Source organism: Salarias fasciatus, chromosome 4 (assembly GCF_902148845.1).
Source record: "Salarias fasciatus chromosome 4, fSalaFa1.1, whole genome shotgun sequence".
NCBI classification, from domain to species: domain Eukaryota; kingdom Metazoa; phylum Chordata; class Actinopteri; order Blenniiformes; family Blenniidae; genus Salarias; species Salarias fasciatus.
Window position 1 is genome coordinate 1503540 of NC_043748.1, and position 8670 is coordinate 1512209.

Here is an 8670-nt window from a genome sequence, read left to right on the forward strand (position 1 = left end):
ACTCAGAGCTGCGCTTTTTTTTTCTCCTTTCGATTAACAAAACAAAAACCTGGAGCATGCTGTGACGCGAGTGTGTGCGACAGCATATTTTATTCCACAGTCACGTCACGCCGATGAGTGTTTTTTCTTGTGTATTGTATCGGAGGCCTTTGTGTGACTGCAGCTCAGGGTAATGCCTTATTAGGGCTCCTTGGGGATTCGCTGTTAGCTATGCATGAAAGGACAGGTAGACATGCTCCAATAACATCCCTCTGGTGCAAAGCAACACACCAATTCTGCTTCAGCTCAATCAACACTGTTCTAGACTACTCCCCGTCGCACAGGAACACTGTGGAAATTCAAAAAAATCATGGATGCTGGAAGTCTTCGTAGCGCCGAGGTGGTGCATCGCTAATTTTGATATTGTACCCAGGAGAAGCTAATGCTAAACTTGTGAAAAGAGAAACATTCGTATCAATACAAAAACATAGGATTTCATGTCCTTTCACAGACAACTGTGTCCAAAACATAACTCTCTGAACATCTGCAGGATGTTCTTTTAACATCCACAAGTCATGCTGACCCGGGGGGGGGGTAAATAAAATCTTCCCCTGGTCCACTGAGTTTGGGTCGAGTGGCTAACGGGTGTTATTTTCCTCTGAATGGATTAGCTGACTAAGCCTCCATGTGACTGCGGTGCTGGTTCGCCTGGATTTAGCCCCGCTCCTGGGCGATGGCACACTCGAGGAGAAATTTCCACAGACCTTTTCATTCTGAGAGGATCTGCTTACGGCGTTATACCAAAAATATATATTAAAAACCCCACCTGCATGAGCGGATGAGACATTCTGATCTGCGACAAAATATATGTAAAAACTTTTTTTTTTTGTGGAAATTGTAAAAATGGCTGGTTGGCTGTGTTTTGGTTTAGATCGCGTGCTCTCGCTGGGCCTCGGCTCCAGGTATGCCTCGCTCCGGTTCGGAGGCCAGCGCCGCCTCGCGCAGAACCACCATGTGATCCTCGGCGGCGTGCAGTGACTGGTCGATCCAGTCCATGCTGCCCGACATGTGACAGGCGTTGCGGGTGACCAGCACCAGGTGGCTGACGGACAGCAGGAGAGCCGTCGCCCTGAGGAAGAACGGACGCCTTTTAGAGCGGAGGCGCCAAAGCCCCGTTCACCGGTTCTGAATGAGTGCATTTTTTATTTTTTATTATTCTCCGATCTGCTGCAGCCGGTCCTCAGACGTGTTACCTGGCGTCCAGGAGAATCGGGTCCAGTGGGGGGTACATGGATCGGACCACGTCGTCCACCCTGTGAGACGGACAGCCAGTTTTGCCTGTTAGCCTTCGTAGCTTAATGCTAACAGGGCGAATTGGTCAGTTTTATTCTTTTTCCCGTTACCTGGGACTGATGCGTTTGGCCACCGTTATGATGTCGCTCAGGCTGGCGGGAGCTTTGACTTTCGCCCCCGACCCCATCGTCATGGCGACCAGCTTCTCGGTCAGAGTGTGGCAGATCTGCACGAGGGGAAGTTAAATGGAGCCAAGCTAGCAAAGTTGAAACCTTAAAGCACTCTGGTGGCGCTGCAGGTTGCTCTCGACGCTCGGAGCGCACGGTAACAACCCAAGGCAACTCTGAAGAGTGTATTATGTAACCCAAACACAATCTTCTCCATTTCGGAAGACTGGAGTATAAACAAACAGAGCGAGGAGGACGATACTCCCACATTAGCAGGCTAAACGACATCCCTGCAGTCAGTGGCTGAAAAATAGATTGGAAAAATAGATGAATGCACAAAGTAAGTGCCTTGGTTACCTTCAGGATGGAGATGCAGTGAGACACCAAACCACTGCGGGGAAAACAAAATACAAAGACGCAATCAATAGAAATGCATAAAATGTAAAATTTAAGAAAGTTTTTTTTTTTTTAGTGGGTTTTTTTTGGAGTTCTAAAAAGCCAGCAGTGAGACGTACGAGGCGTCCTCGATCCAGTCCTCATTCTCCAGGATGGCCTCGATGTGGGGGTTGGTGATGACCACGTCGTCCAGCTCCAGCTCCGACGGCTCGCTCTGGGTCTCCATGGCCCCGATCAGGTCCACGGTGGGCCTGGGGACAGTCATAGTCAGCGTTTCCTTATGTCCAGTTGAAGTTGTAGGAAAATCATTTTGTTGCGTTTGTCCATATTGGAGAAAATATCAAGAATCTACAAAGTGATACTGATTTCGATCAGAAAAAGGAGGGTATTTCAGGAGATATGAGAGGAGACTAAAGTTCCCTCTCAGACATTAAACAAAACAGTAGTGGGAGCGGATGTATTCATCTTTAAACTGCAGCTGAAACTATTTACATTTCATTACTTTGTGAAACTTTTCTGACACATGCTGGCAATACAGACAACTCAGGAGCAAAGTCACGGCAGCCGCACACTGTTCTGCTCTTCATATCTGGAGAAAAACTGTGAACTGAAAGGTATAAACCAACTAAAGGAAGAATCTCGGAATGGCAGTGTGTTTGAGGGAATAAGAACCAGCAGGAGTGTGAAATCAGCCTGTGCCACTCAGGAGAACTGACTTGGAGTCGAAGTGGTGCAGCAGGTCGTGGGGGTGGCAGTACCGGTGTCGGCACACCACCACCAGGGCCACGAACGAGGCCAGGAAGATGGTGGCCAGCACCCCGATGGCCACGATCACCACCGTCTCCATGGCGACGCCGGCTCCCACGGCGGCTGCGGGCGGCAACTCGTCGAGAGGAGCAGAGTCCAGTCGGGGGCGGCTGATCGTCCGAGCTCAATTACAGAGCGGCGCTCATCTGCTGAGGAGAGGCGAGCGTGATTAGTGGCTTCAGTCAGATCGTGTGTCGCCACAGCAGAGCGGCATTATTACCGGCGCTCTTGAGAGGATTTCGGCCGGGAATTTTTACTTCTGCTGGAGTGCAGCGGCCTTTTAAACCCGTTAAGTGGAGAGCACAATCAGAGCTGCTTTGTCTCTTTCTAAAAATAGCACATTTACAAAGCACAAATAGTGTGAATGTTAATCAGAATAGCTGCGTCTTGTTCGGCACTTACTAAATAATCGGTTTATTAACTTTACAGTGAAAGGAAAAACTGATCGACCACACAAAGACAACAGATCTCAGAAGTCCTGCTGCGATACATGGGACCATATATGAATGTTTAACCCCACAAAACCTCAGCAAAACGTCAAAACTCACACACACTCTGACCTGCCGTCACCATCTGATGTTTCAGATCCTGGGAGAAAGCTTTCAGATTATATTTAGCTCCGTTTTAGCTCCATTTAGCTTCTCTCCGCATGCGTGAAGCATAGCTGCCCTCTGCCCGGGGTAGTCACTCATTTACCTGCCCTGCCACACCTGGTCAATAGTCAGGGCGTGCGTGTGTGTGTGTGTGTGTGTGTGTGTAGCCTATTTCTCTCTTCGTTGAGCTAAAGAACTGGGAGCTCACAGTTGTAACCTACATTGTAGAGCCCAAACATATATTCAAGTAATCGATGTGTATTAGTTTTATAATTAGGCCACAGTTGGCATTCACTACAGAGTTATCAAAGTCTGAGTAAGACTAAAAAAATCCATTTTTACCACATAGGCTATACACAAAATATAAAACTGTTTGTGGCCTCAAAACATATTAAACTTCTAAAATGAGGATAACAGCTCAGGAGTCTAACATACAGGTTGTTATCCTCACATATTCACATCCATACAGAGCCATTTTTGTTGTTTTTTCCCCCCATTTTAATTGTTGTAGCCATTTGAATTATTTACCTTTTAAAGAAATTTCTGTCTTTTGTTTTTAGCTTTTTTAACAGTTTTTTAAAAAGTACTTTGAGTCGTCACAGTTTTTCGTTTTAGCAATTTTTTAGCCATTTTAGCCATTTTCTTGTTTTAAAATATGCAAGTAAAATAAAAATCTACCGCCATGAAAGCTAGCTTCCTCGTTGTTATCAAACTCAAAGCCATGCTGCCAGGGTGAGCTCGTGTAAAACACCCAGAATGCAATAGCTATAAGAGATGTTTGGACATTTCACTGTATTTTGCACCAGAAGGTTTCATTAAACTTGACTTTATGTTGACATTGTGGTCAGTTTCAGTAATAATTTTGTGAAAATCATACTGCCATACCATGGACATGATTGAGCTTTTTATGGTTTTCATCAGAAATGTTTACACTTTGCTGTCAATTTGTTGTTTTCTCATCCAAGGGACAGTTTAAGCAGAAGTTGTACTTCATCTGCAGACAGATTTCTTGAATTGCATCGTCTGCATGGATAACTCTACTGTCTTTATGTAGATGAGACTGAGCTGTAATTCTGCATGACACTTGGAAAGCAGTGATACAGGTTTCTAAGCTCCTAGGAGAATAATTTTACCACAAAGCATCTGAACTTTAGACATTACAACACCACAAACCTGCATTTTTCCCTGGATGATTAGGTGGGACTCTGAAATGGAATGCTGTAATTCTTTAATCAGATTAATTTGTGTTACACTCGTCGTATCGTACGGGGCTTTCTCCTGCCCCAGAGCTTTTCCCACTGCTTTTCATTTCACAGGCTGGTGCCTCCTCGAAATCAGTGAAGCCTGCTGCTAAAAGGAAGTTCTGGGAGCGGTAAACAGAGCGATTAAGAGGTATTTTAGGGTGCAGAAACCCTCCACACAGTCTGTCCTACATTCCTCAGTGTCATCTGTGATAAAGACAAGCAACACATTGGCTCTCCGCTGGACTGGAGAGGGGGGGCTTCAACTTTAGGTAAATTAAGACTATTAAGGATTGTATAAAAAGAAAATGCAGTGTTAGAACCATTCTAGTGTTTTTATGGGTGATAGAGCATTTCTATGGCTGCATTACTATGAAAAATACACTCAAATACACATCAACAAACACTTTTAAGTGCAAATGCTTTGAATTTTTACTACGCCAGTGAATATTTACAACTCCCTTTGCTCCTGTGAGAGCAACTATACGCAAAAGTACATAATAAATAACCACATTAAAATAAAAATCATTAAAAAAAGTTAACATCACAGTTTGAGTAAGTGAAAGACTGCAAGTTCAAAATAAAACGCACTTGGTTGAAAATGTGAATAGAAATACTCCCTGTCAGCATACACTCAATAGAAAGTCACTAGACGATTTGAAGCGACTTTATAATTAAGAACCACCACAAAACGGTAAAGTTTGTAGAAAAGTTTGGAGCGTCTGATGCGCGCGATTAAAAAAGCGCACTTTAAAAACAAAAATAAACATCAGACACATCGAATGATTCAAACACAACTTTTTCCTTTTGTTTCCCATATTTCAGAGACACATTAAAATCAAAGTTAGAAATGATCCGAGGCTGAATAAACACATTTAAAGTTTGTTTTAAAACTGCTTCACTTCTGAACTGAACAGAATCAAACAGACAATACTGTTTCTTAGACTTACCTAAACATTTTGTTCTTTTAGTCGCTTCTCTTCAGGAGACAAAAGTTTTCTCTCCCCCGCCGGGAGCGCGGAGACGGCACCGACATCCCCAACCTGCGGCGTGAACGCGCTCAGGAGCAGCGTGTCCGCGGTGCATTATGGGGGCTAAACCGTGGCTGTAGGTGAGAGACGGTGGGAAGCCAACATTTCATTCCCCCCTCTGTTTCATCTCCAGCGCGCCCCCTGCAGCTTTTCCGCTGTAGCCCTGCGCGTGTGCACGAAGCGCGCTCCCGCTCTCAGCTTCTGTGTTATGTAAAAATGAAGCGTGTTCGTGCGGTCAGAGGTCAAACCCGTCAGCTAACCTGGACACAGACAGTTTCCTGTTCCTGCTCCAGGCAGACAGCAGTTCAGGAGCAGATGATTCACTTCTGTTCACGTAGATGAAGAACCAGCAGGGATTCCTGCGACTGTCCACACCTGTGAGGAGCGCAGCGCAAATACGTTTAGAGTTCTGCTGTTGTTTCTACTCTAAGTGATACCAAAAACTCCTCCAATTGTTTTTTTTTAATTTATTATTTTAATCCAACATTCAATAGTGACCCCAGTCTGTATTTTTTAAGCACCCTTTTGATATAAATAAAATATATATTAAAAAAAAAGAAAAAAATACTTGTAAGAGCAGCATGAATGTCATAAATTTAGTTGAAAACTTCTGTTTGAGTTAATAGAGGGCAATCTGCTAACTGAATTGCAAATTGAGATTCTTCTATGCTATTTGTTGATGTGATTTGAACCTCACTGCCTGTCACTAGTAAAAACAAAATACAAAAAATTAGTAAATGTATAAAAGTATTTCAGTCACGTTAATGTGAAGGTGTGATTTTTGTAAAATTATCTTGTGTTTCCTGTACAATTCACACAAATCATCGGATATTTAGTGGTCCTGATACTACTACTGCTACTAATGATAATAATGATAAAATAAAATCTTCAAAAATGAATAGTTATTGTAATGTGTCGAGTCTTACAAAATGTGGTTATTTTAATATTGTTTCAAATTGTACAGTTTCCACATCTGCTTTTGCACTGCATTTTTGGCTTCCTTTTCAATTTTATATTTAATTTATAAGAAAAAGTTTTTAAAACTATAAATTAATCTATTTAAACATCACCACTGTACTGATGATAAATTAAAATTATTCAATTTAAACTTACATATATGCAAAATTACAGTTGTCACCTTTGAACCAGTTGCAGGCTATAAACCAGATGTTTCAAGTTATTTTGTGAAAATGTATACTTTAAGTTTTCATCCCAAACTCTACTCTAGAATGTGAGAGATATGAGGAAAACTGGCATTAAGCCTCTGCTTGGTAGCTGTATCATTTATCTTCTGATTTGATATAATTCTATATGTTTACCTACATATTCCAATTATCTATCCAAAATATGACTCAAGTGATAAATTATTGATTATTACAGATTACTGTACAACGTCAGATGAATCTATCTTATAGTAAAATAAAAAAATATTTAAAGTCGACCCTCATTTCACCTACTATAAGACTGCATTATTCAGCCTGGGATGTAATCCTGATCTGAACTGGGCCTCTGAATTTTTAAAGTATTTTGATGTAGATTCTGATTTATTTATTTATTTATTTTTAAAGAAAACCATTTTGCTGGACTCCAATTGTATCAAGACAAAAGTTATTAATCCTCCTCTTTTTTCCACTCGAACCTGTTGTGCACACCATGTTGTTTTGCTTATTTTTTTGGTCCAATTTGCTTTGAATTTCGTCTCCCTTCCAACAATGGCATTCACCATTTGTCTTTCATGGGTGGAGGGAGAGGCGGAGCAGGTGTAGTCGACATCGGCTTCATTCCATCCAAATGTTTGGAAAGTAAACGCGTCCTGGAGCGCCGCTCGGGAGCAGGAACGATTGTTGAAAAAGCCAAAATTGTTGATGTAATTATTGGTAACACGGTGATGGTCCACATGATTCAGGAACAACAAAGCTGACGGGGAGGCGGAGCGGGGAGCTGTCAGGCTGTATGTCCATCCTCAGAATAGCTCAAACATCTGATGGAGCATTTAAAGAAATAAGTGCAGGCCTGATATTCATTACTGAGCCTGAAAACGGATAAAATCAAGCAGTGCTCATTCTGAACTTCTCCCAACCAGGTTAAACCCTGTGATTTGTTGGAAAGTTAATTGGTGGTTTGCAGGTAAAAACAAAACAAAACACAGCTTTTACGAAAACACACAGGACCTAAAAGGACTCCAAAATATCTGTTGTCATCAATAATGTGACTGCTGATAACAGCCTGAGCAACGACCAGCGACCGAAACCTGGGTTTCATGGTGAGGCCTTTTGTCTTTATTTTTGGGAATTTCACTGTTTATTTGAAATATAACGAAAGATTTTTAGAGCTGAATTTCTTGTAACAAAAATCAAAGGCTATGATTGGCATGAAGTGTTTAGAAGCAGCATTTCATTTCTTAATGTTGCACAATATTTTATATGAAGACTTAAATTAATTCAAATAACTAAAATAATCAATACCTCTATTTATTTTCCTTGAAGAGATGAAGGTAAACCTCATAATGACAGCTGAAACAATGGCGAATGAGACCAAGGAGTCCATCATAAAGCAGGGTGTCATCGGCATAGAAGGCAAGGACATGATTTAAATAAGATTCTTCTTATACTTTAATAAAGAAAAGAAGAAGGCATGATTTACTCAACACGTCCTCTGTATCCACATCCACCAGAGAATATTCCTTCTTGATGGTGCCACCTTTGTAAAGAACAAGTATTTGTTACTCTGATCTCGCTCTCAGTCGAAACATTTGTCAAATCTTCTCTGTCAGCGTCAAACAGTTTTCTGTCATTAACTATTATTCAAAGAGTTTCATTGAGAATCCTTCTTGTTTGCGCTGCACAGCGTCAGTCCATGTGTTCATGAGATGCTGAAGGCTGCTTCCCTTTCAAACGTGCAGAGGTGTGTTCATTCTTTCTCTCTCGGTCGGAGTCATTCGGTATTAAGCAGTAAAGTGAAGTGTGAGGCTGCTGCATCCTCTTTGTTGATATAGGTAATTCATCTCCCCGATGCTACAGTTTGCTGCCGTCCCTCACATATTAATGTCCCGCGTCCACGTCCCCCAGCGCGTTCCGCTTAGCCGGAGCAGAGCCGTGCCATCCGCGGGGGTAATTATCCCGTCTTCAGCTGAATTCGGGATCCCACATGAAAGCGGAGGTAC

The 8670-nt window shown here is 42.2% G+C and overlaps 1 protein-coding gene across 2 annotated transcripts; it reads right to left on the minus strand.

Moving 5' to 3' along the window:
• Positions 1–5524, minus strand: tmem98 (transmembrane protein 98). 2 transcript variants are annotated; one of them, XM_030090245.1, is made up of 7 exons: positions 5427–5524; positions 2552–2788; positions 1955–2086; positions 1797–1830; positions 1383–1498; positions 1233–1292; positions 1–1108 (listed from the first exon to the last, which is right to left on the minus strand). In XM_030090245.1, the coding sequence occupies exons 2-7, from the start codon at positions 2680–2682 to the stop codon at positions 907–909; spliced, it is 675 nt and encodes a 224-aa protein (XP_029946105.1). In that variant the 5' UTR covers positions 2683–2788; positions 5427–5524; the 3' UTR covers positions 1–906. The 2 variants fall into 2 exon arrangements, with proteins under 2 accessions (XP_029946105.1, XP_029946104.1); XM_030090244.1 differs by having other exon boundaries at positions 2552–2791; positions 5427–5505.
• Between the last annotated feature and the right edge of the window lie 3146 nt (positions 5525–8670).

Coding starts and splice junctions, on each gene's coding strand:
- tmem98 (XM_030090245.1), bottom strand. CDS start 2,682: ATGGAGACGGTGGTGATCGTGGCCATCGGGGTGCTGGCCACCATCTTC. Junction 1,831..1,954: donor GACTGGATCGAGGACGCCTC/GTACGTCTCACT, acceptor TTTTCCCCGCAG/TGGTTTGGTGTCTCACTGCA. Junction 1,109..1,232: donor CCGATTCTCCTGGACGCCAG/GTAACACGTCTG, acceptor GTTCTTCCTCAG/GGCGACGGCTCTCCTGCTGT.